This window comes from Xyrauchen texanus, chromosome 40 (genome assembly GCF_025860055.1).
Source record: "Xyrauchen texanus isolate HMW12.3.18 chromosome 40, RBS_HiC_50CHRs, whole genome shotgun sequence".
Taxonomy (NCBI): Eukaryota; Metazoa; Chordata; class Actinopteri; order Cypriniformes; family Catostomidae; genus Xyrauchen; species Xyrauchen texanus.
In genome coordinates this window covers 21095171-21122890 of record NC_068315.1, presented here as the reverse complement: position 1 = coordinate 21122890, position 27720 = coordinate 21095171, and the positions used below count along the sequence as shown (strand labels likewise).

At 38.1% G+C, this 27720-nt stretch overlaps 1 protein-coding gene across 1 annotated transcript; it reads right to left on the bottom strand.

Moving 5' to 3' along the window:
- On the bottom strand, nt 1–27720 carry LOC127633196 (uncharacterized). The gene is given in 20 exon segments (XM_052112062.1): nt 1–325; nt 1347–1449; nt 4975–5137; nt 5424–5669; nt 6975–7132; nt 7370–7554; nt 7676–7795; nt 8245–8355; nt 10526–10618; nt 18605–18697; nt 18790–19102; nt 19105–19193; nt 19396–19791; nt 20053–20124; nt 20216–20602; nt 25939–26043; nt 26138–26542; nt 26746–27141; nt 27402–27473; nt 27565–27720. Coding segments are annotated over 20 exon segments (3609 nt in total). The 5' UTR covers nt 27659–27720; the 3' UTR covers nt 1–317.

Genomic DNA, 27720 nt, shown 5'->3' with positions numbered 1-27720 from the left:
TAATAATCAAGAATAATCAAGAATGTCACATTCAGAAAAAAATTAATAAATAAACAAATTATAATAATAATCACAATTTAATAATATCAAGTAATTTTTCAGATAGTGAGGCTTTGTAAGTAAACAAACTATGGCCATCACACTAATGATATATGTTATGATAAATGTACAGTGTATAATTCAACCAGATCTATCTAAAAAGTTTCCTACTATTTGTGGGAAAATACTAAAACAAGGTCTTGACAGAGAGAAACAAGCAAAGCCATCAAAGAACCACACAGAACTGAGGTCCTGGACACCGTCACTTGGTCTGTGACCTATGAATCTGTGAACAGATATATTGTAATATAGTGATGTTTAATGTTGATATACACCGATCAGCCACAACATTAAAACCTCCTGCCTAATATTGTGTAGGTCCCCCTCGTGCTGCCAAAACAGCTCTGACCCTTCGAGGCATAGACACAACAAGACCTCTGAAGGTGTCCTGTGGTATCTGGTACCAAGACGTTAGCAGCAGATCCTTTAAGTCCTGTAAGTTTTGAGGTGGGGCCTCCATGGATTGTCCAGCATATCCCATAGATGCTCAATCGGATTGAGATCAACACCTTGGAGGCCATTTGGAGGCCAAGTCAACACCTTGAACTCTTTGTTATGTTCCTTAAACCATTCCTGAATAATTTTTGCATTGTGGCAGGGCGTATTAGCCTGCTGAAAGAGGCCACTGTCATCATGGAATACCGTTACCATGTAGGGGTGTACATGGTCTGCAACAATCTTTAGGTAGATGGTACTTGTCAAAGTAACATCCACATGAATGCCAGGACCCAAGGTTTCCCAGTAGAACATTGCGCAGAGCATCACACTGCCTCTGCTGGCTTCCTTCTGCAATTTGTGCAACAGTAGCTCTTCGGTGGGATCGGACCAGATGGGCTAGCCTTCGCACATCACGTGCATCAAATGTGCCTTGGGCGCTCATGACCCTGTCACTGGTTCACCTGTTGTCCTTCCTTGGACCACTTTTGGTAGGTACTAAACGCTGCATACAGGGAACACCCCACAAGACCTTCCGTTCTGGAGACACTCTGACCCAGTCGTCTAGGCATCACAATATGGCCCTTGTCAAAGTCACTCACGCTTATGCTTGCCCATTTGTCCTACTTCCAACACATGAAATTCAAGAACTAACTGTCCACTTGCTGCCTGATATATCCCACCCCTTGACAGGTGCCATTGTAACAAAATAATCTAGGTTATTCACTTGCTTTTAATGTTGTGGCTGATCAGTGTACAGTATATAATGAATAAAGATCACATAAGTAATATTTAAAATGGAAAATTCTTACCAGGTTTCCTATCAGACCAGATCAGAGGACCCATAGTTATGGAAGCTGTGTCATGGAAATCCACAGACCTGGGTATTCTCCTCTGGTGACCAGGGTTACAGTGCTAAATAAAAACAATATATAAGCAAGTTTGTTTTAAATTCCAAAAAGTTTGAAAATATTAACAGAATAGTCCCAAAATAGCAGAAGACAGTATCTTAACAATCTATTATCATGCTTTCAACCACGCATGTTGCAACAGGATGTGTCCATTATAATAAAATGTTTGTATTTCTCGTATTTGATTCATCTATTCAATCCTTACGAATCAACGGCTAATTTTGGGGGGAATTGTAATTACTATGGGAGGTCACCTAGATTTCAGGAAAATAACCACAATCTACTGCTTGCTGCTGCCAATATTGTAGAAGCCAGGTTTAATCTTGAGTCTAAGAGTGACAATAACTCTGATTCATATTTGGTGTTCAATGGACAAAAGATCATTATATCCATCTGCAGAGGTTCAGTATGTAAACAATCTGAAGAAACACCTCCTCCTTTCTACCTATGTACAGTGGCCCCAAAAAGCTTTTAGACACTTTAGCCACACTTAAAGGTACACTCAGAATCTTTTTTTTCTCATTTAAGAAATTAATAGTAATATTGAAATATATGTATGAAATCATGACCACTCATGTGAGATGAAGAGTTCATATCAGTAACCTTATAAAACCTCTTTTATACCACATGGGGCAGGGGCTGAATACTACTTGTTTAAAGATGAAGTGTGTAATTTCTGCACTACTAATGGCTCCAAATGGAATTTCAAAAATAGGGCAATCTTGTTATTGCCGATCCCATTTGCCAGAGTGATCACATCATTGGTGGTGTGTGTCTTCCACCTTTTAAATGTGGCAAAGTTTACTCTTGTTTACTCTGTTCTTTGTCTCTTCTATGGCTAGCTAATTCCCTTGAGTCTTTTAGCAAGTCTTCTAATTTTGGCTTTATCATCTGTAGATTAATCTAAATTTATTTTCCTCTTTACAATTCAGCCATGGTTGTTCATATTCTCCCAGCTGAAAAGCAAATTCAAGTAGCAATGCCCCAAACACATGCTATAGGCTGAGATAGAAAGAGGGATGGGTGGAGCTGAGCAGGCCGCACAAAATATAAACATCTACTGTTTTGATTTAGGGTTTATACTTTTGAGGGATGTAAACCCACGAATGGCTTACTTAATGTTGTCAGTAAACAATAAACAGGGAAAGTAGAACGTATTTTGACATAAAAAAGTTATGCAAAAGTTACAGGACACTTTCATTCAATGATTAAATTAATCCTGGCTTACAGTGCTGTGTATGGGCAGAGTGCGGGGCTGGATTGTGATTCCGCACACCTGGCCGGGATAAAGGCGACCGGAGACCGCAGTGCTAGAGAGAGAGGATTTCGGCACCAGTGTAACACAGTTCAATGGAAAGGTGGATGCAAGAACCAGCTTGACAATATAAATTATATTGTAATGATAAACTTAACCAAAAAGACAAATGCACAAACAGGTGTCGGACAGCTGCCCATACTCTCTCTCTCTGTCGGCTCCAAATTAGGGGCAGGGTGTATGGAATCACGACCCGCCCTGCCCTCCACCCTGCCACAAGTCCATAGTGAATTTACATTTACATTTATGCATTTGGCAGACGCTTTTATCCAAAGCGACTTACAGTGCACTTATTACAGGGACAATCCCCCCGGAGCAACCTGGAGTAAGTGCCTTGCTCAAGGACACAATGGTGGCAGCCGTGGGGATCGAACCAGCAACATTCTGATTAACAGTTATGTGCTTTAGCCCACTACGCCACCACCACTCTACAATGCTTTGGTAAGTCAAAACAGAGCCCACTAGGTGTCACTATAAGCCAATGTAAGTCACTTCGACACACAATTTACCGAGAGCAGACTTAAAATAAATTTATGGAAGCCTTTTTCCGCCACGTCAAACAAAACAAAAATTTCAAGATAATAATTTATTATTTTGAGATAATATAAAGTAGTCTATTCAGAACAATATATACACCGATCAGCCACAACATTAAAACAACCTGCCTAATATTGTGTAGGTTCCCAAGGTGTCACCAAAACAGCACCAACCCACATCTTAGAATAGCATTCTTAGATGATATTCTTCTCACCACAATTGTACAGAGTGGTGATCTGAGTTACCGTAGACTTTGTCAGTTTAAACCATTCTAGCCATTCTCTGTTGACCTCTTTCATCAACAAGGCATTTCCGTCCACAGAACTGCCGCTCACTGAATATTATTTGTTTTTGGCACCATTCGGAGTAAATTCTAGAGACTGTTGTGTGTGAAAATCCCAGGAGATCAGCAGTTACAGAAATAATCAAACCAGCTCATCTGGCATAAACAATCATTCATGCGATTATCTAGGTCAACAGGTCAATGAATGGCCTGACTGGTTCGATTAGTCAAAGTCTACGGTAACTCAGATAACCGCTCTGTACAATTGTGGTGATAAGAATATCATCTCGGAATGTTATACTGAGATGCGGGTTGCAACAAACTTTTTTGAGCCATTTTTGCAAACATTTTTATATAAAATTCCCCAATTTGGAATGCCCAATTCCCAATACGCTCAATCTGAGTGGTGGAGGACGATTCTCAGTTGCCTCCCCATCTGCCACGTCTGAGACCATCAATCCATGCATCTTATCACGTGGCTTGTTGAGTGTGTTACCACGGAGACTTAGCGTGTGTGGAGGCTTCGCGGTATTCTCCACGGCATCCACGCACAACTCACCACGTGCCCAACTGAGAGCGAGAACCACATTATAGCGACCACAAGGAGGTTACCCCATGTGACTTTACCCTCCCTAGCAACCGGGCCTATTTGGATGCTTAGGAGATCTGGCTGGAGTCACTCAGCACACCCTGGATTCAAACTCGTGACTCCAAGGGTGGCAGTCAGTGTCTTTACTTGCTGACCTTCCCAGGCCCCCCCAAGGTGGTTTTTAGTGGATATATGAAGTTAGCTCCCCTCAAGTTCACACAGGTGCCCTAGCAGAGTATCCATAGTTGTGGTTCATCACTTTAACTGTATAGACACATTCCATTAACATGTTGACAACAGAAAGGGACCAAATACATCTTAATTTCGAACAGCATACAGTACCTTATAATTTTATGATTTTAAATCTAATACATTTCTTTCTTTAGAATAAGTGCCACTTGGTTTGATATTTTGTTATATATAGCAATGACATTCATAATTGTTTTTGTTGTGTAAGTCTCGTAATACTCTTTGGGTCAACTGTATGTCTCATTCTTGAAAGTTTTAACCCTATCAACTTACAAACTGTTTCCTATTTTTGAGGTCAAAATTAGGATATATTGGCCAACAAAGCAGAACTATAATCTTCTATATGTATATAGGCTTCTCTGAGTACTGTAACAAACCTGATTTTTCTTTTTCCAAAATAAGTATTCAATGTTCCATTTTAGATATTACATCGATTTACAACTTGTAAATAATTTTGTTGAAAACTGTCTCAGCTATTCAATCCTGTTCCATCCACATCAGTGAAAACAAGAAATATTAATGTGAATCATGGATTAGAGAAGTTTCACAAACTCACCGGTAGGCAGTCATTGTTTTTCAGAAGGCAAAGGTGAACAGAACAATGCAGGAAAATCTTATAAGAGTCTGCAGTGAATGCAAACATTCTGAAGGAGAAACGACCTGATGTGGACACACCATTCTGCAGCAGATCCACTGTGTCATCTTTTGGATTGGGGCACCTGAGAATATTTAGACAATACTGTTAATATCATAAACTTCAATAACTATGCATGGGAAACAAAAGAATTTGAAAGAACCCATTCATTTTTAAATTTTGCCACAGGCCTCATGAATGTAAATCAGGCCATATGCAATCGTATCAGCAATGCTTGTTTTAAAATGTTTAGATGAGATAAAAATGAAAACCTGATTAAAAGAAAGTATCAAAATGTTTTATCCTCATAAGAAACGTTGCCCTATAAATGTAGTTGTCTGTTAGTTGGCAAAAAAAGCATAGTCTCTTACTCTCCAACAATGAGGTCCCAGCGGACATGATAATGAGGGTCATTCACAGGTGTTGCCCAACATGCGTCAATCAGCATTGCAAACTGTTGGCCATCAATCCCATCCACGAGAACTTCCACAAAAATCAGCTGATTCACCTCCACATTCACACTACCAGTGAAAGGTTGGGAAAACTCAGGATCCTGATATGGAACAACCCTGACTTTATATGTGCCTTGACCAGCAGGAATCGTCCTGTGCAAAATGCTGTTGAAATATGCAGAGCAAATATTATGCAATTGTTTACCACAAATCGAAATATTTATTAACAGATGCAATATTATAAACAATATATATATTGTTTATAATATTGCATTTATATATATATTAAACTCAACTACATGTTTTATGGATATGTAGCTCTATTCCAAAACCTAGTGAGCTGCCTTCAGACCTGCAGACAGCTGTATGGTAAAAGTTGGGATAGATTAAAGGCTGGGGTTTTTAGATTTTATTTTATTTTTTAGATTTTTTTTAATTTTAGATGTAGGTTATGGTCAGGTTTTTTTTTTTTTTTTTTTGTCACATTTCATGGTCAGAAATGTAGGGCCTACTAGCCATAATTACATTGAAGATGAAACTGTAATTCACACATAAATGCCAAACCAATTACATTTCTGTGTTAAAGTTAGTTTTAGTTTCGCGAAATACTTTTGTACTCAGCTTCAAATATTTACATGAATGCGTTTGTGCTACAACTTTTAAGACGTTGATTCACGAATATAACTAGTCCGATCTGTTGCTGTTTGGATGCTGTTTGTAATGCCAACATTTCAGAAGAACATTTTAAGTGCCTTTATTTCATTTGAAACTGAAAAAATAGACTAAATAGTTAAACACACAAGAATCATATCATATCATATATGTCAAAATGGCACAAGCTTTTCCAATATGACATAAATTAAACAAGAATTAGGTCAGAAGTAGTAAAAAAATTATCCAAAAGCAATCAAATTAGATTACCTTCAAATATAATCTAAGAGATTACATTACTGACTTCAATTTTTAGATTTGTAATTTGTAATCTGTACCAGATTACAATTAAAAAGTAAAGATACTCTAATAAGCATATAAAATTTAAAACAAACATTGGGTAAAATAAAAATAATTCACTACACAGAAATATTTCTATTATTTTTAGCTATTAAATGAAATATTTCCTATGTTTATTTATAGTCAACATTTCTCTCGCTTTGTTCGCCATCTTGGATTGTGTTTCTCAAAGAACTTGTTGTGATGCATTCTAAGGATGCCTTCTCTGTGAATGATACATGCACTGGTGGTTTAGAATTTGAGCAAAACCAGGTATCTTTTGGGTAATAAGGCAAAATGAGCCAAGGAGCAAAACAAAGTAACAAAGCAGCATTAATAAGTTTACGTTTTGATTTTAGTGTGCTTATAATGCCTAAAATACTGACTACGTAGGCAGCTCACTATGTTTTAGAACAGAGCAGAGATTTGTGTTTTCACCAGTAATAATTTAAGTAGTACGTCCTCCGAAGTGAGTCCTACCTTTCCAGAGGATTGATTTGCACATTCATTGAAAATGTTTGGCTTTGAGAATATATACAGGAGAAAGGCAACTTCAGATGTCTCTTCCTGCTGATGAGTTGAGTTGATTCCACCTCACCCAAAATAACATTCTCATAGATAAAGTGTGTACCATTAGCCTGCATAGTAGTGATATAATATATTAAAAATTCAGCATAATTTGAATCTGAGTGGTGTTGTAAAAGCAATACTGCTGTGTGGAAAATAAAAACCTTTCGATTAATCATTGGGAGGGTTGTACGTGATCATGTGTGTAATTCAGAATAAGCAGTGTTCATTCAACCAGAATTAGTCTTTGAATTTTGTGAAAAGATATGAGAGACTATTAGACTGTATGGAAATTGATTATAGCCTACCACAAGATTTGTACCACAGAGGTGGTCATTGCTATCAAAATGGAACTCCACTCTGCCATGCTGGACAGTTCCTTTGCAGTTAGCATCACTGAGGTGTAGATTTTCAGCAGGAAAACCATCCTCAAAAAGCTGACAACGGGACAGAGAGAGGGAACCAGAACTGCTTTCACAAATTTCAATGGAATCTGAGAAAACAAGAAGATAAAAATTAGATGTCATGTACAAGTTAATAGGAAAAAAAGCAAATAGTATTGAAGAAAAAGAATAAAAATAAAAAGTATGTACTGTTTTATTTATTAATCATACCATAATAGTCAGGGTCAGGTCGGGGATGGTTCTCTTTACATAAACAACCATAGAATCCATCTTTCTCCCCACACCATTCGTCATCAGTGCAATTGAGCTCAGCACATGGGTCTGTTATGGCTAAGGTGCAGTTGTGAAATATGTGATAAAAATGAATACGTTTTTGCTTAATATACAGTATAGTGGAGACTGGGGCTAGTTGTCAAACTGCAAAGTTGTCAAAAAGGTTCTATCCTTGGTAACTTTAAGGTCAAAATGTCAAATTCTCTAGCAGTGTTTTTATGCTGATTTCAAACATTTACTTCACAAATGGCAGGTTTCATTGTGATATCACACACCATGGGGGGATGTTGTCACAAATGGTCAACATGTGTTATATATGAACTGTATATTTTGTCCTGGGCAATAATGGTGGAAATGATCAACAGTGTTTTGTAACCAAGTCTTTAAGATTTGTGTCTCTACAGAAACGAACTAACTGTGACAACTAGCACCGGTCTTCCCTATGTGTGGCCAAAAAAAAAAAACTTTTGTGAGCATTCTAAGGCCAGTTAAGTAGTGTCCTTTACCAGTGGCTGTGATGGGCATAGATGTAGTGGACCATGTGATTGTTGTTTTCTCTGTTGTTGTTGTTGTTGTTGTAGTTGCTGAAGTGGTCGAGGGGTTTAGGCTTTTAACCTCTGAAAAGGGCAACATTTTTGTACTCCTATCAGTCATTTTCAAATACAAACTAGATCAGACAGTCAGTAGTTGTATATGGGTATTTTTAATTGTTAGTCTATGTAGACATGCACTACGTTGACATCTTTTAACGTTTTGATGTGTTTCTGGAAATGTGCGCCACAGTTTAAGAACGGTACAAGCTCATCTTTTAAAAATGTATCTGTTGTGCTCCATTTTGCTGCTGCTGGCTCAGAGAATCGCATCTCATCCAGATTAAACAGACAATGGAAGATGTGAGATTTTGCGCCTGTGGAGACCAGAGTCTCTGCTTTGGCCTCTGTTGAAGAATCCCAACATCAGGAAATAGTGCCTGAAGTTTAGCAAAGTTCTCGCTCAGTGCAGGATGATACTGAATGTGTGTGCATCATGTTTCACCATGCACTGAACTACAGTATATGAATGTGTCATATGGATGTGTGTTCAACATATTCCAGTGTGGAGTGTATGTGTGTTCGGCTCATTTCAGCGTGTATAACAAGTGTTTTTGGCTCATATCAGTATGGATTGTTTGTGAACCAGTCACAATATGATTCAAGCTTTGCAGTGGAACTGTTATTAAAGGGTGGGGCAGTTAAAAACACTATTGGACCCAACTGCAAAACTGTAAGTTTCAAAATTCAAATCATGAATGTTTCAGATGTAACGACTGTTTGATTGTTTATGGTGCTGCTGTGCTTTAGAGAGCAGTTTAATACATTTTGGATTCCATGTGTTTGGTATGCGTTATGTGTAAACTCTGAAATTTTGTTTTTTATTGTTTTGGAGCTGGTATATTCTCTTCCGAATGGTTTGCATGATGTTAGCCAATCAAAACAGAAGGCGTTTACTGTGGCAGAATGACCTGCCTGCCTGGGCATGACTTACGCCATTGCACGCGGTGCACATGGGGTGCAAATATCTGCCTAAAACATGCCGCCGATCAAATGTGGAAAGGAGTATCTTTTCTCTTCCCCACAGCACCTTTGGACACAGACATGGTGAGTCATTTCAAAAACGAACTTGCCTGAATGCGCTAGCCAGCTCCGGAGACACCACTAATCAAACCGAAGTTACGTTTCTTAGTGAAAAGCGGAGAAATCCACAACAAATTTGACTTTGCTATGTTCGACAACTTTATCCTTAATGGTTGGTTTATGAACTGAACGTAGTGCAGCCCTGATGCTAAGTTAAGTCTTCATGGAGAAGAGAGTATGAATGCCATTTTAGGGCTTCACAGCAGTTTATATAGGAAGGGGTGGGCTCCTTATTATAGCTGTGATTGGTTTGCCCTTCAGACAGATGGGGGGTAATTGAGGATTCCCTTGTCTATCATGCCTGAAGCATTTCCCATAGTCAGTTACCAAGCAAATGTTTGAAAGTGAACCCTGGTTTAAAGCATGTGAAAAGGAAATTCAAGGTAATCTCTTCATTCAATAAATGAAGAGATTAGTGACTTCATGTTACAAAATTCATGGTATTCTTATAAATTCATCAAAATAAAATGAAAAACATGTTTTAAATGTGTACTCTCAATGGCTCTGTCACGATTCACTGTTGTCTGCCCTGTGTTTGTCCCGTGTCATCTGTCCCAGACTACACTTCCCATAATTCCCTGCCCTCATAAATTTTTCTCACCTGTCTTTCATTTAATCATTATCCTTTGTGTATTTAAGCCTTGTTGTTTGTTCATTCATTGTCAGTTGTTAAATGTAATGTATGTCCTTGAATGTGTTGCTGCCTGTGCCCTTTGTGGATGTTTTCTCTTGTTTATATTTCTGTTTCCCATCGTGGATGTTTTATTTGTTCCCTGTGTTTTTGTTTCTCTGAGTTAACCTGTTCATCTTTTGTTTTTCCATTAAACTGCGTTTAGATCCCACTCCTCATCTGCCACGTTACAGGCTCTTTGACAATTTTATTTTAAATAATTAAATGCAAAACCTTTTGCCTTTGAACAAGCGTAACGCTTATTTTTACATTTTCAAATGTAAAAAACAAACTTTATATCAAAACAGTTACTTAAGAGCTCTACTCATTTGTTTAGTGGTGAAATGAATTGTAAACATTAATTAATTAGTGAAAGTGTGTTTTAGAAAAAAAAAGAGAGAGAATGCTCTGATGCCAGCTGAAGTAAATGGATGAGTGCTTTACCAGTGGTTGTGATGGGCAGAGATGAGGTGGACTCTGTGATTGTTGTTGTCTCTGTTGTTGTTGTTGTTGTTGAGGGGTTTAGGCTTCTAACCTCTGAGAAGGGCAGAGTTTTATATTACCTTCAGTAATGCAATTTATAAACCATATCAAACAGTCAGTCATTGTACATGGATAATTGTGTCTACCTGCACAGTACGCTGAACAGAATGTTGGACTGACAAACTCATAGACATAGTAATTCCCCGGACAGGCTTTCACTTGTATTGGATGGGACCTGTAACCGCAACAGTCACCCCATGAAGAAGCACAGACTTGTCGGGTGACCACTCCATCTTCCAGCTGTGGGTGAGTGCCACTGAGCCACAACGGATGAGAAGTGCCACACGAGCCAGAAGTTACACATGACTCAGGCATCTGAGCACTCTGACCCTGAGAGAAGAGTCTGTACCAGCCATTCCAGTTGACATTATAATCACACATTGAATAGTAATAATAATAATAGGAATAGTAAGTATAGCTGGGGATCTCCAAAACTCATCCAGACTGGTGTAGCTGTCACAGGGGTCGACACTCGGACTGTTAAAAGCAACTGTAAATAAAAATGTAATCATGTGATTAAATAGAGCAATTTAAAAAAGTCATTTTTATATATAAGTAAATCATATTTAACTTGTAGAGCCAGAAATAGCTGACAGTTACAAACTTCAGCTTTTTGTTGTTTTAAAAGTATTCAAGGCATCAATAGATAAATGTTAAAAATAAGATTATAAATATAAAGGGGAATGACTGGACCTGCACAATATACAGGGGCTGGGATTGCCACATTTGGTTTGGTAAGTTCATAGACATAATAATCGCCAGGACACGCTTTGACTTGGATTGGATTGGATCTGTAGGAACTGCACTGCTGGTATCGAGAGCTGCCATAGACTTCAAGAGTAACAACTCCGTCTTCTAGACGTGGATGAGAGCCACCAAGCCATAGAGGGCTGTAACCACCACATGTCATATCATTCAGACACCACTCAGGCATCTCAGCACTCATCCCATTAATAAACAGTCGATACCAGCCGTCCCATTCATGAATGGTGTCATCATGTTGTATACTCCAGTAACTGCGTGTGCTTCTCCATTCATTATCAAGACTTTTGTAGTTATAGCACGGGTCAGAATTGGTGTTGATAGTAGCTGTTAAGAAAAAAAATGCATTTTCATTAAGAATGCAACATTTATGTACAATATCTGACATTAAAAATAATTCATAAAAATGTTGTTCTACTTTCATTCCTGATGCAGTTTTAATCTGGGACAAAACAATAACTCTTGTACAGATAACAATACAAGATGATGTACATGTGTATGTGGCAAACTCCCTGAATATGAGAGTGGCCATTAGTTCATGAATATGTTCAGAGTATTGTTCATTTGTCGACTCTCTGGTCACTTACACAAGGGCGTGCTGAATTTGGTCACCATGGTTGGATTTGTTGAGAATTCTGTCTGGGACAGAGTGCTGATATCTAAGCAGAAGGAAATTTAACACATGAATGAAAACTGATTAAACCTGTGGAATATTTAATAAGACCAACATTTTATATCAAGCCAAAGTACCTGTGCAGTACGCTGAACACGAATATTGTGGTTTTACAAATTCGTAGACATAGTAACCGCCTGGGCAGGCTTTGACTCGAATGGAGGAGGACATGTAATAATAGCAGTAACCCCAAGCACTCCCCAAAACTTGCCGGAGACCACTCCATCTTCTATATGAGGGTGACCACCACTGAGCCACAGACTCACGTAAGCGTTACAGCTGTATGAACTAACACAGTTTTCTGCCATATGGATGTTCTTTCCATTGTAGAAAAGTCGGTACCATCCATCCCAGGAGAAATTTTCATCACAAATATACAATCCACTTTCGTTTGTGGCTCTCCAGGGACGATCCAGAGACGTAAAGTTGTCACAAGGATCATAAATGAGGCTGTCCAAAGTAGCTGTCATCAAAAAATGAATAGAAATGTACAGTCTTCTATTTCCTAAATTAATGTTCATGGCAGAGTTAAATTTGGTGTCATGTTGCATTAGAGTATACAAAAGTTCAAATTCCATTTTTACAGGAGTATACATATATTATTTGTCGCAGGAGTGCACGGAACAACACACAAAACATCCTGTATATAAATAAGTATAAATAAATAACTGGAATTCACATTGAAATTTCAATCACAATCTCACAAATCCCCTACAATTGCCCCTGCAGTTCCACTCCAACCCACAGATGGGAAATCCTGTACTTATACATGTGAAATGGAAATGTATGAAATAAATATTAGATAACTTAAGAGATATTTTTTTCAAAATGTTTTTTTAACTACATCTATCAAATTTCATGCATTCATCAAAATAAAAACAAACTGCAAATGCATCTTAAAAATGATCATCCATGCACATGAATAAAAGATTATAACATATATATATATATATATATATATATCTCAGTGAATATCAACTAAAACTAATCAATAAACCTACATTTAGAGCTCTTGGTGCCTAAACGACAGGGACTTAATGCAAAATTGTGGTGTTATTCTCAGAAATAACCTTCAAAATGTCACTAAAGTGCCTTAAAGAAAAAGATTTTACATGTGTACTCTCAACGGCTCTTTGACAATTTTATTTAAAAAATTAAATGCAAAACCTTTTGCCTTTGAACAAGCGTAACGCTTATTTTTACATTTTCAAATGTAAAAAACAAACTTTATATCAAAACAGTTACTTAAGAGCTCTACTCATTTGTTTAGTAGTGAAATTAATTGTAAACATTAATTAATTAGTGAAAGTGTGTTTTAGAAAAAAAGAGAGAGAGAATGCTCTGATGCCAGTTGAAGTAAATGGATGAGTGCTTTACCAGTGGTTGTGATGGGCAGAGATGAAGTGGACTCTGTGATTGTTGTTGTCTCTGTTGTTGTTGTTGTTGTTGTTGTTGTTGTTGAGGGTTTAGACTTCTAACCTCTGCGAAGGGGAGAGTTTTTATATTACCTTCAGTAATACAATTTATAAACCATATCAAACAGTCAGTCATGGTACATGAATAATTGTGTCTACCTGCACAGTACGCTGAACAGAATGTTGGACTGACAAACTCATAGACATAGTAATTCCCGGACAGGCTTTCACTTGTATTGGATGGGACCTGTAACCGCAACAGTCACCCCATGAAGAAGCACAGACTTGTCGGGTGACCACTCCATCTTCCAGCTGTGGGTGAGTGCCACTGAGCCACAACGGATGAGAAGTGCCACACGAGCCAGAAGTTACACATGACTCAGGCATCTGAGCACTCTGACCCTGAGAGAAGAGTCTGTACCAGCCATTCCAGTTGACATTATAATCACACATTGAATAGTAATAATAATAATAGGAATAGTAAGTATAGCTGGGGATCTCCAAAACTCATCCAGACTGGTGTAGCTGTCACAGGGGTCGACACTCGGACTGTTAAAAGCAACTGTAAATAAAAATGTAATCATGTGATTAAATAGAGCAATTTAAAAAGTCATTTTTATATATAAGTAAATCACATTTAACTTGTAGAGCCAGAATAGCTGACAGTTACAAACTTCAGCTTTTTGTTGTTTTAAAAGCATTTAAGACATCAATAGATAAATGTTAAAAATAAGATTATAAATATAAAGGGGAATGACTGGACCTGCACAATATACAGGGGCTGGGATTGCCACATTTGGTTTGGTAAGTTCATAGACATAATAATCGCCAGGACACGCTTTGACTTGGATTGGATTGGATCTGTAGGAACTGCACTGCTGGTATCGAGAGCTGCCGTAGACTTCAAGAGTAACAACTCCGTCTTCTAGACGTGGATGAGAGCCACCAAGCCATAGAGGGCTGTAACCACCACATGTCATATCATTCAGACACCACTCAGGCATCTCAGCACTCATCCCATTAATAAACAGTCGATACCAGCCGTCCCATTCAGCAATGGTGTCATCATGTTGTATACTCCAGTAACTGCGTGTGCTTCTCCATTCATTATCAAGACTTTTGTAGTTATAGCACGGGTCAGAATTGGTGTTGATAGTAGCTGTTAAGAAAAAAAAAAACGCATTTTCATTAAGAATGCAACATTTATGTACAATATCTGACATTAAAAATAATTCATAAAAATGTTGTTCTACTTTCATTCCTGATGCAGTTTTAATCTGGGACAAAACAATAACTCTTGTACAGATAACAATACAAGATGATGTACATGTGTATGTGGCAAACTCCCTGAATATGAGAGTGGCCATTAGTTCATGAATATGTTCAGAGTATTGTTCATTTGTCGACTCTCTGGTCACTTACACAAGGGCGTGCTGAATTTGGTCACCATGGTTGGATTTGTTGAGAATTCTGTCTGGGACAGAGTGCTGATATCTAAGCAGAAGGAAATTTAACACATGAATGAAAACTGATTAAACCTGTGGAATATTTAATAAGACCAACATTTTATATCAAGCCAAAGTACCTGTGCAGTACGCTGAACACGAATATTGTGGTTTTACAAATTCGTAGACATAGTAACCGCCTGGGCAGGCTTTGACTCGAATGGAGGAGGACATGTAATAATAGCAGTAACCCCAAGCACTCCCCAAAACTTGCCGGAGACCACTCCATCTTCTATATGAGGGTGACCACCACTGAGCCACAGACTCACGTAAGCGTTACAGCTGTATGAACTAACACAGTTTTCTGCCATATGGATGTTCTTTCCATTGTAGAAAAGTCGGTACCATCCATCCCAGGAGAAATTTTCATCACAAATATACAATCCACTTTCGTTTGTGGCTCTCCAGGGACGATCCAGAGACGTAAAGTTGTCACAAGGATCATAAATGAGGCTGTCCAAAGTAGCTGTCATCAAAAAATGAATAGAAATGTACAGTCTTCTATTTCCTAAATTAATGTTCATGGCAGAGTTAAATTTGGTGTCATGTTGCATTAGAGTATACAAAAAGTTCAAATTCCATTTTTACAGGAGTATACATATATTATTTGTCGCAGGAGTGCACGGAACAACACACAAAACATCCTGTATATAAATAAGTATAAATAAATAACTGGAATTCACATTGAAATTTCAATCACAATCTCACAAATCCCCTACAATTGCCCCTGCAGTTCCACTCCAACCCACAGTTGGGAAATCCTGTACTTATACATGTGAAATGGAAATGTATGAAATAAATATTAGATAACTTAAGAGATATTTTTTCAAAATGTTTTTTAACTACATCTATCAAATTTCATGCATTCATCAAAATAAAAACAAACTGCAAATGCATCTTAAAAATGATCATCCATGCACATGAATAAAAGATTATAACATATATATATATATATATATATATATATATATATATATATATATATATATATATATCTCAGTGACTATCAACTAAAACTAATCAATAAACCTACATTTAGAGCTCTTGGTGCCTAAACGACAGGGACTTAATGCAAAATTGTGGTGTTATTCTCAGAAATAACCTTCAAAATGTCACTAAAGTGCCTTAAAGAAAAAGATTTTACATGTGTACTCTCAACGGCTCTTTGACAATTTTATTTAAAAAAATTAAATGCAAAACCTTTTGCCTTTGAACAAGCGTAACGCTTATTTTTACATTTTCAAATGTAAAAAACAAACTTTATATCAAAACAGTTACTTAAGAGCTCTACTCATTTGTTTAGTAGTGAAATTAATTGTAAACATTAATTAATTAGTGAAAGTGTGTTTTAGAAAAAAAGAAGAGAGAGAGAATGCTCTGATGCCAGTTGAAGTAAATGGATGAGTGCTTTACCAGTGGTTGTGATGGGCAGAGATGAAGTGGACTCTGTGATTGTTGTTGTCTCTGTTGTTGTTGTTGTTGTTGTTGTTGTTGTTGAGGGGTTTAGACTTCTAACCTCTGCGAAGGGGGAGAGTTTTTTATATTACCTTCAGTAATACAATTTATAAACCATATCAAACAGTCAGTCATGGTACATGAATAATTGTGTCTACCTGCACAGTACGCTGAACAGAATGTTGGACTGACAAACTCATAGACATAGTAATTCCCCGGACAGGCTTTCACTTGTATTGGATGGGACCTGTAACCGCAACAATCACCCCATGAAGAAGCACAGACTTGTCGGGTGACCACTCCATCTTCCAGCTGTGGGTGAGTGCCACTGAGCCACAACGGATGAGAAGTGCCACACGAGCCAGAAGTTACACATGACTCAGGCATCTGAGCACTCTGACCCTGAGAGAAGAGTCTGTACCAGCCATTCCAGTTGACATTATAATCACACATTGAATAGTAATAATAATAATAGGAATAGTAAGTATAGCTGGGGGATCTCCAAAACTCATCCAGACTGGTGTAGCTGTCACAGGGGTCGACACTCGGACTGTTAAAAGCAACTGTAAATAAAAATGTAATCATGTGATTAAATAGAGCAATTTAAAAAAGTCATTTTTATATATAAGTAAATCACATTTAACTTGTAGAGCCAGAATAGCTGACAGTTACAAACTTCAGCTTTTTGTTGTTTTAAAAGCATTTAAGACATCAATAGATAAATGTTAAAAATAAGATTATAAATATAAAGGGGAATGACTGGACCTGCACAATATACAGGGGCTGGGATTGCCACATTTGGTTTGGTAAGTTCATAGACATAATAATCGCCAGGACACGCTTTGACTTGGATTGGATTGGATCTGTAGGAACTGCACTGCTGGTATCGAGAGCTGCCGTGGACTTCAAGAGTAACAACTCCGTCTTCTAGACGTGGATGAGAGCCACCAAGCCATAGAGGGCTGTAACCACCACATGTCATATCATTCAGACACCACTCAGGCATCTCAGCACTCATCCCATTAATAAACAGTCGATACCAGCCGTCCCATTCAGCAATGGTGTCATCATGTTGTATACTCCAGTAACTGCGTGTGCTTCTCCATTCATTATCAAGACTTTTGTAGTTATAGCACGGGTCAGAATTGGTGTTGATAGTAGCTGTTAAGAAAAAAAAACGCATTTTCATGAAGAATGCAACATTTATGTACAATATCTGACATTTAAATTAATTCATAAAAAATTTGTTCTACTTTCATTCCTGATGCAGTTTTAATCTGGGACAAAACAATAACTCTTGTACAGATAACAATACAAGATGATGTACATGTGTATGTGGCAAACTCCCTGAATATGAGAGTGGCCATTAGTTCATGAATATGTTCAGAGTATTGTTCATTTGTCGACTCTCTGGTCACTTACACAAGGGCGTGCTGAATTTGGTCACCATGGTTGGATTTGTTGAGAATTCTGTCTGGGACAGAGTGCTGATATCTAAGCAGAAGGAAATTTAACACATGAATGAAAACTGATTAAACCTGTGGAATACTTAATAAGACCAACATTTTATATCAAGCCAAAGTACCTGTGCAGTACGCTGAACATGAATATTGTGGATTTACAAATTCGTAGACATAGTAACCGCCTGGGCAGGCTTTGACTCGAATGGAGGAGGACATGTAATAATAGCAGTAACCCCAAGCACTCCCCAAAACTTGCCGGGAGACCACTCCATCTTCTATATGAGGGTGACCACCACTGAGCCACAGACTCACGTAAGCGTTACAGCTGTATGAACTAACACAGTTTTCTGCCATATGGATGTTCTTTCCATTGTAGAAAAGTCGGTACCATCCATCCCAGGAGAAATTTTCATCACAAATATACAATCCACTTTCGTTTGTGGCTCTCCAGGGACGATCCAGAGACGTAAAGTTGTCACAAGGATCATAAATGAGGCTGTCCAAAGTAGCTGTCATCAAAAAATGAATAGAAATGTACAATCTTCTATTTCCTAAATTAATGTTCATGGCAGAGTTAAATTTGGTGTCATGTTGCATTAGAGTATACAAAAAGTTCAAATTCATGTAAAATTGAAAGTGTGTTTTAGAAAAAAAAAGAGAGAGAGAATGCTCTGATGCCAGTTGAAGTAAATGGATGAGTGCTTTACCAGTGGTTGTGATGGGCAGAGATGAGGTGGACTCTGTGATTGTTGTTGTCTCTGTTGTTGTTGTTGTTGTTGAGGGGTTTAGGCTTCTAACCTCTGAGAAGGGCAGAGTTTTATATTACCTTCAGTAATACAATTTATAAACCATATCAAACAGTCAGTCATGGTACATGGATAATTGTGTCTACCTGCACAGTACGCTGAACAGAATGTTGGACTGACAAACTCATAGACATAGTAATTCCCCGGACAGGCTTTCACTTGTATTGGATGGGACCTGTAACCGCAACAGTCACCCCATGAAGAAGCACAGACTTGTCGGGTGACCACTCCATCTTCCAGCTGTGGGTGAGTGCCACTGAGCCACAACGGATGAGAAGTGCCACACGAGCCAGAAGTTACACATGACTCAGGCATCTGAGCACTCTGACCCTGAGAGAAGAGTCTGTACCAGCCATTCCAGTTGACATTATAATCACACATTGAATAGTAATAATAATAATAGGAATAGTAAGTATAGCTGGGGATCTCCAAAACTCATCCAGACTGGTGTAGCTGTCACAGGGGTCGACACTCGGACTGTTAAAAGCAACTGTAAATAAAAATGTAATCATGTGATTAAATAGAGCAATTTAAAAAGTCATTTTTATATATAAGTAAATCATATTTAACTTGTAGAGCCATAAATAGCTGACAGTTACAAACTTCAGCTTTTTGTTGTTTTAAAAGTATTCAAGGCATCAATAGATAAATGTTAAAAATAAGATTATAAATATAAAGGGGAATGACTGGACCTGCACAATATACAGGGGCTGGGATTGCCACATTTGGTTTGGTAAGTTCATAGACATAATAATCGCCAGGACACGCTTTGACTTGGATTGGATTGGATCTGTAGGAACTGCACTGCTGGTATCGAGAGCTGCCATGGACTTCAAGAGTAACAACTCCGTCTTCTAGACGTGGATGAGAGCCACCAAGCCATAGAGGGCTGTAACCACCACATGTCATATCATTCAGACACCACTCAGGCATCTCAGCACTCATCCCATTAATAAACAGTCGATACCAGCCGTCCCATTCATGAATGGTGTCATCATGTTGTATACTCCAGTAACTGCGTGTGCTTCTCCATTCATTATCAAGACTTTTGTAGTTATAGCACGGGTCAGAATTGGTGTTGATAGTAGCTGTTAAGAAAAAAAAACGCATTTTCATTAAGAATGCAACATTTATGTACAATATCTGACATTTAAATTAATTCATAAAAAATTTGTTCTACTTTCATTCCTGATGCAGTTTTAATCTGGGACAAAACAATAACTCTTGTACAGATAACAATACAAGATGATGTACATGTGTATGTGGCAAACTCCCTGAATATGAGAGTGGCCATTAGTTCATGAATATGTTCAGAGTATTGTTCATTTGTCGACTCTCTGGTCACTTACACAAGGGCGTGCTGAATTTGGTCACCATGGTTGGATTTGTTGAGAATTCTGTCTGGGACAGAGTGCTGATATCTAAGCAGAAGGAAATTTAACACATGAATGAAAACTGATTAAACCTGTGGAATACTTAATAAGACCAACATTTTATATCAAGCCAAAGTACCTGTGCAGTACGCTGAACATGAATATTGTGGATTTACAAATTCGTAGACATAGTAACCGCCTGGGCAGGCTTTGACTCGAATGGAGGAGGACATGTAATAATAGCAGTAACCCCAAGCACTCCCCAAAACTTGCCGGGAGACCACTCCATCTTCTATATGAGGGTGACCACCACTGAGCCACAGACTCACGTAAGCGTTACAGCTGTATGAACTAACACAGTTTTCTGCCATATGGATGTTCTTTCCATTGTAGAAAAGTCGGTACCATCCATCCCAGGAGAAATTTTCATCACAAATATACAATCCACTTTCGTTTGTGGCTCTCCAGGGACGATCCAGAGACGTAAAGTTGTCACAAGGATCATAAATGAGGCTGTCCAAAGTAGCTGTCATCAAAAAATGAATAGAAATGTACAATCTTCTATTTCCTAAATTAATGTTCATGGCAGAGTTAAATTTGGTGTCATGTTGCATTAGAGTATACAAAAAGTTCAAATTCATGTAAAATTGAAAGTGTGTTTTAGAAAAAAAAGAGAGAGAGAATGCTCTGATGCCAGTTGAAGTAAATGGATGAGTGCTTTACCAGTGGTTGTGATGGGCAGAGATGAAGTGGACTCTGTGATTGTTGTTGTCTCTGTTGTTGTTGTTGTTGTTGTTGAGGGGTTTAGGCTTCTAACCTCTGAGAAGGGCAGAGTTTTATATTACCTTCAGTAATACAATTTATAAACCATATCAAACAGTCAGTCATTGTACATGGATAATTGTGTCTACCTGCACAGTACGCTGAACAGAATGTTGGACTGACAAACTCATAGACATAGTAATTCCCCGGACAGGCTTTCACTTGTATTGGATGGGACCTGTAACCGCAACAGTCACCCCATGAAGAAGCACAGACTTGTCGGGTGACCACTCCATCTTCCAGCTGTGGGTGAGTGCCACTGAGCCACAACGGATGAGAAGTGCCACACGAGCCAGAAGTTACACATGACTCAGGCATCTGAGCACTCTGACCCTGAGAGAAGAGTCTGTACCAGCCATTCCAGTTGACATTATAATCACACATTGAATAGTAATAATAATAATAGGAATAGTAAGTATAGCTGGGGATCTCCAAAACTCATCCAGACTGGTGTAGCTGTCACAGGGGTCGACACTCGGACTGTTAAAAGCAACTGTAAATAAAAATGTAATCATGTGATTAAATAGAGCAATTTAAAAAGTCATTTTTATATATAAGTAAATCATATTTAACTTGTAGAGCCATAAATAGCTGACAGTTACAAACTTCAGCTTTTTGTTGTTTTAAAAGTATTCAAGGCATCAATAGATAAATGTTAAAAATAAGATTATAAATATAAAGGGAATGACTGGACCTGCACAATATACAGGGGCTGGGATTGCCACATTTGGTTTGGTAAGTTCATAGACATAATAATCGCCAGGACACGCTTTGACTTGGATTGGATTGGATCTGTAGGAACTGCACTGCTGGTATCGAGAGCTGCCATGGACTTCAAGAGTAACAACTCCGTCTTCTAGACGTGGATGAGAGCCACCAAGCCATAGAGGGCTGTAACCACCACATGTCATATCATTCAGACACCACTCAGGCATCTCAGCACTCATCCCATTAATAAACAGTCGATACCAGCCGTCCCATTCAGCAATGGTGTCATCATGTTGTATACTCCAGTAACTGCGTGTGCTTCTCCATTCATTATCAAGACTTTTGTAGTTATAGCACGGGTCAGAATTGGTGTTGATAGTAGCTGTTAAGAAAAAAAAACACATTTTCATTAAGAATGCAACATTTATATACAATATCTGACATTTAAATTAATTCATAAAAAGTTTGTTCTACTTTCATTCCTGATGCAGTTTTAATCTGGGACAAAACAATAACTCTTGTACAGATAACAATACAAGATGATGTACATGTGTATGTGGCAAACTCCCTGAATATGAGAGTGGCCATTAGTTCATGAATATGTTCAGAGTATTGTTCATTTGTCGACTCTCTGGTCACTTACACAAGGGCGTGCTGAATTTGGTCACCATGGTTGGATTTGTTGAAAATTCTGTCTGGGACAGAGTGCTGATATCTAAGCAGAAGGAAATTTAACACATGAATGAAAACTGATTAAACCTGTGGAATACTTAATAAGACCAACATTTTATATCAAGCCAAAGTACCTGTGCAGTACGCTGAACATGAATATTGTGGATTTACAAATTCGTGAGACATAGTAACCGCCTGGGCAGGCTTTGACTCGAATGGAGGAGGACATGTAATAATAGCAGTAACCCCAAGCACTCCCCAAAACTTGCCGGAGACCACTCCATCTTCTATATGAGGGTGACCACCACTGAGCCACAGACTCACGTAAGCGTTACAGCTGTATGAACTAACACAGTTTTCTGCCATACGGATGTTCTTTCCATTGTAGAAAAGTCGGTACCATCCATCCCAGGAGAAATTTTCATCACAAATATACAATCCACTTTCGTTTGTGGCTCTCCAGGGACGATCCAGAGACGTAAAGTTGTCACAAGGATCATAAATGAGGCTGTCCAAAGTAGCTGTCATCAAAAAATGAATAGAAATGTACAATCTTCTATTTCCTAAATTAATGTTCATGGCAGAGTTAAATTTGGTGTCATGTTGCATTAGAGTATACAAAAAGTTCAAATTCATGTAAAATTGAAAGTATGTTTTAGAAACAAAAGAGAGAGAGAATGCTCTGATGCCAGTTGAAGTAAATGGATGAGTGCTTTACCAGTGGTTGTGATGGGCAGAGATGAGGTGGACTCTGTGATTGTTGTTGTCTCTGTTGTTGTTGTTGTTGTTGTTGTTGAGGGGTTTAGACTTCTAACCTCTGCGAAGGGGAGAGTTTTTTATATTACCTTCAGTAATACAATTTATAAACCATATCAAACAGTCAGTCATGGTACATGAATAATTGTGTCTACCTGCACAGTACGCTGAACAGAATGTTGGACTGACAAACTCATAGACATAGTAATTCCCCGGACAGGCTTTCACTTGTATTGGATGGGACCTGTAACCGCAACAGTCACCCCAAGAAGAAGCACAGACTTGTCGGGTGACCACTCCATCTTCCAGCTGTGGGTGAGTGCCACTGAGCCACAACGGATGAGAAGTGCCACACGAGCCAGAAGTTACACATGACTCAGGCATCTGAGCACTCTGACCCTGAGAGAAGAGTCTGTACCAGCCATTCCAGTTGACATTATAATCACACATTGAATAGTAATAATAATAATAGGAATAGTAAGTATAGCTGGGGGATCTCCAAAACTCATCCAGACTGGTGTAGCTGTCACAGGGGTCGACACTCGGACTGTTAAAAGCAACTGTAAATAAAAATGTAATCATGTGATTAAATAGAGCAATTTAAAAAAGTCATTTTTATATATAAGTAAATCATATTTAACTTGTAGAGCCATAAATATCGGACAGTTACAAACTTCAGCTTTTTGTTGTTTTAAAAGTATTCAAGGCATCAATAGATAAATGTTAAAAATAAGATTATAAATATAAAGGGGAATGACTGGACCTGCACAATATACAGGGGCTGGGATTGCCACATTTGGTTTGGTAAGTTCATAGACATAATAATCGCCAGGACACGCTTTGACTTGGATTGGATTGGATCTGTAGGAACTGCACTGCTGGTATCGAGAGCTGCCATAGACTTCAAGAGTAACAACTCCATCTTCTAGACGTGGATGAGAGCCACCAAGCCATAGAGGGCTGTAACCACCACATGTCATATCATTCAGACACCACTCAGGCATCTCAGCACTCATCCCATTAATAAACAGTCGATACCAGCCGTCCCATTCAGCAATGGTGTCATCATGTTGTATACTCCAGTAACTGCGTGTGCTTCTCCATTCATTATCAAGACTTTTGTAGTTATAGCACGGGTCAGAATTGGTGTTGATAGTAGCTGTTAAGAAAAAAAAACGCATTTTCATTAAGAATGCAACATTTATGTACAATATCTGACATTAAAAATAATTCATAAAAATGTTGTTCTACTTTCATTCCTGATGCAGTTTTAATCTGGGACAAAACAATAACTCTTGTACAGATAACAATACAAGATGATGTACATGTGTATGTGGCAAACTCCTGAATATGAGAGTGGCCATTAGTTCATGAATATGTTCAGAGTATTGTTCATTTGTCGACTCTCTGGTCACTTACACAAGGGCGTGCTGAATTTGGTCACCATGGTTGGATTTGTTGAGAATTCTGTCTGGGACAGAGTGCTGATATCTAAGCAGAAGGAAATTTAACACATGAATGAAAACTGATTAAACCTGTGGAATATTTAATAAGACCAACATTTTATATCAAGCCAAAGTACCTGTGCAGTACGCTGAACATGAATATTGTGGATTTACAAATTCGTAGACATAGTAACCGCCTGGGCAGGCTTTGACTCGAATGGAGGAGGACATGTAATAATAGCAGTAACCCCAAGCACTCCCCAAAACTTGCCGGGAGACCACTCCATCTTCTATATGAGGGTGACCACCACTGAGCCACAGACTCATGTAAGCGTTACAGCTGTATGAACTAACACAGTTTTCTGCCATATGGATGTTCTTTCCATTGTAGAAAAGTCGGTACCATCCATCCCAGGAGAAATTTTCATCACAAATATACAATCCACTTTCGTTTGTGGCTCTCCAGGGACGATCCAGAGACGTAAAGTTGTCACAAGGATCATAAATGAGGCTGTCCAAAGTAGCTGTCATCAAAAAATGAATAGAAATGTACAGTCTTCTATTTCCTAAATTAATGTTCATGGCAGAGTTAAATTTGGTGTCATGTTGCATTACAGTATACAAAAAGTTCAAATTCCATTTTTACAGGAGTATACATATATTATTTGTCGCAGGAGTGCACGGAACAACACACAAAACATCCTGTATATAAATAAGTATAAATAAATATCTGGAATTCACATTGAAATTTCAATCACAATCTCACAAATCCCCTACAATTGCCCCTGCAGTTCCACTCCAACCCACAGTTGGGAAATCCTGTACTTATACATGTGAAATGGAAATGTATGAAATAAATATTAGATAACTTAAGAGATATTTTTTTCAAAATGTTTTGTAACTACATCTATCAAATTTCATGCATTCATCAAAATAAAAACAAACTGCAAATGCATCTTAAAAATGATCATCCATGCACATGAATAAAAGATTATAACATATATATATATATATATATATATATATATATATATATATATATATCTCAGTGAATATCAACTAAAACTAATCAATAAACCTACATTTAGAGCTCTTGGTGCCTAAACGACAGGGACTTAATGCAAAATTGTGGTGTTATTCTCAGAAATAACCTTCAAAATGTCACTAAAGTGCCTTAAAGAAAAAGATTTTACATGTGTACTCTCAACGGCTCTTTGACAATTTTATTTAAAAAAATTAAATGCAAAACCTTTTGCCTTTGAACAAGCGTAACGCTTATTTTTACATTTTCAAATGTAAAAAACAAACTTTATATCAAAACAGTTACTTAAGAGCTCTACACATTTGTTTAGTTGTGAAATTAATTGTAAACATTAATTAATTAGTGAAAGTGTGTTTTAGAAAAAAAGAGAGAGAGAATGCTCTGATGCCAGTTGAAGTAAATGGATGAGTGCTTTACCAGTGGTTGTGATGGGCAGAGATGAAGTGGACTCTGTGATTGTTGTTGTCTCTGTTGTTGTTGTTGTTGTTGTTGTTGTTGTTGAGGGGTTTAGACTTCTAACCTCTGCGAAGGGGAGAGTTTTTTATATTACCTTCAGTAATACAATTTATAAACCATATCAAACAGTCAGTCATGGTACATGAATAATTGTGTCTACCTGCACAGTACGCTGAACAGAATGTTGGACTGACAAACTCATAGACATAGTAATTCCCCGGACAGGCTTTCACTTGTATTGGATGGGACCTGTAACCGCAACAGTCACCCCATGAAGAAGCACAGACTTGTCGGGTGACCACTCCATCTTCCAGCTGTGGGTGAGTGCCACTGAGCCACAACGGATGAGAAGTGCCACACGAGCCAGAAGTTACACATGACTCAGGCATCTGAGCACTCTGACCCTGAGAGAAGAGTCTGTACCAGCCATTCCAGTTGACATTATAATCACACATTGAATAGTAATAATAATAATAGGAATAGTAAGTATAGCTGGGGGATCTCCAAAACTCATCCAGACTGGTGTAGCTGTCACAGGGGTCGACACTCGGACTGTTAAAAGCAACTGTAAATAAAAATGTAATCATGTGATTAAATAGAGCAATTAAAAAAAAGTCATTTTTATATATAAGTAAATCACATTTAACTTGTAGAGCCAGAATAGCTGACAGTTACAAACTTCAGCTTTTTGTTGTTTTAAAAGTATTCAAGGCATCAATAGATAAATGTTAAAAATAAGATTATAAATATAAAGGGTAATGACTGGACCTGCACAATATACAGGGGCTGGGATTGCCACATTTGGTTTGGTAAGTTCATAGACATAATAATCGCCAGGACACGCTTTGACTTGGATTGGATTGGATCTGTAGGAACTGCACTGCTGGTATCGAGAGCTGCCATGGACTTCAAGAGTAACAACTCCGTCTTCTAGACGTGGATGAGAGCCACCAAGCCATAGAGGGCTGTAACCACCACATGTCATATCATTCAGACACCACTCAGGCATCTCAGCACTCATCCCATTAATAAACAGTCGATACCAGCCGTCCCATTCAGCAATGGTGTCATCATGTTGTATACTCCAGTAACTGCGTGTGCTTCTCCATTCATTATCAAGACTTTTGTAGTTATAGCACGGGTCAGAATTGGTGTTGATAGTAGCTGTTAAGAAAAAAAACGCATTTTCATTAAGAATGCAACATTTATGTACAATATCTGACATTAAAAATAATTCATAAAAAGTTTGTTCTACTTTCATTCCTGATGCAGTTTTAATCTGGGACAAAACAATAACTCTTGTACAGATAACAATACAAGATGATGTACATGTGTATGTGGCAAACTCCCTGAATATGAGAGTGGCCATTAGTTCATGAATATGTTCAGAGTATTGTTCATTTGTCGACTCTCTGGTCACTTACACAAGGGCGTGCTGAATTTGGTCACCATGGTTGGATTTGTTGAGAATTCTGTCTGGGACAGAGTGCTGATATCTAAGCAGAAGGAAAATTAACACATGAATGAAAACTGATTAAACCTGTGGAATATTTAATAAGACCAACATTTTATACCAAGCCAAAGTACCTGTGCAGTACGCTGAACATGAATATTGTGGTTTTACAAATTCGTAGACATAGTAACCGCCTGGGCAGGCTTTGACTCGAATGGAGGAGGACATGTAATAATAGCAGTAACCCCAAGCACTCCCCAAAACTTGCCGGGAGACCACTCCATCTTCTA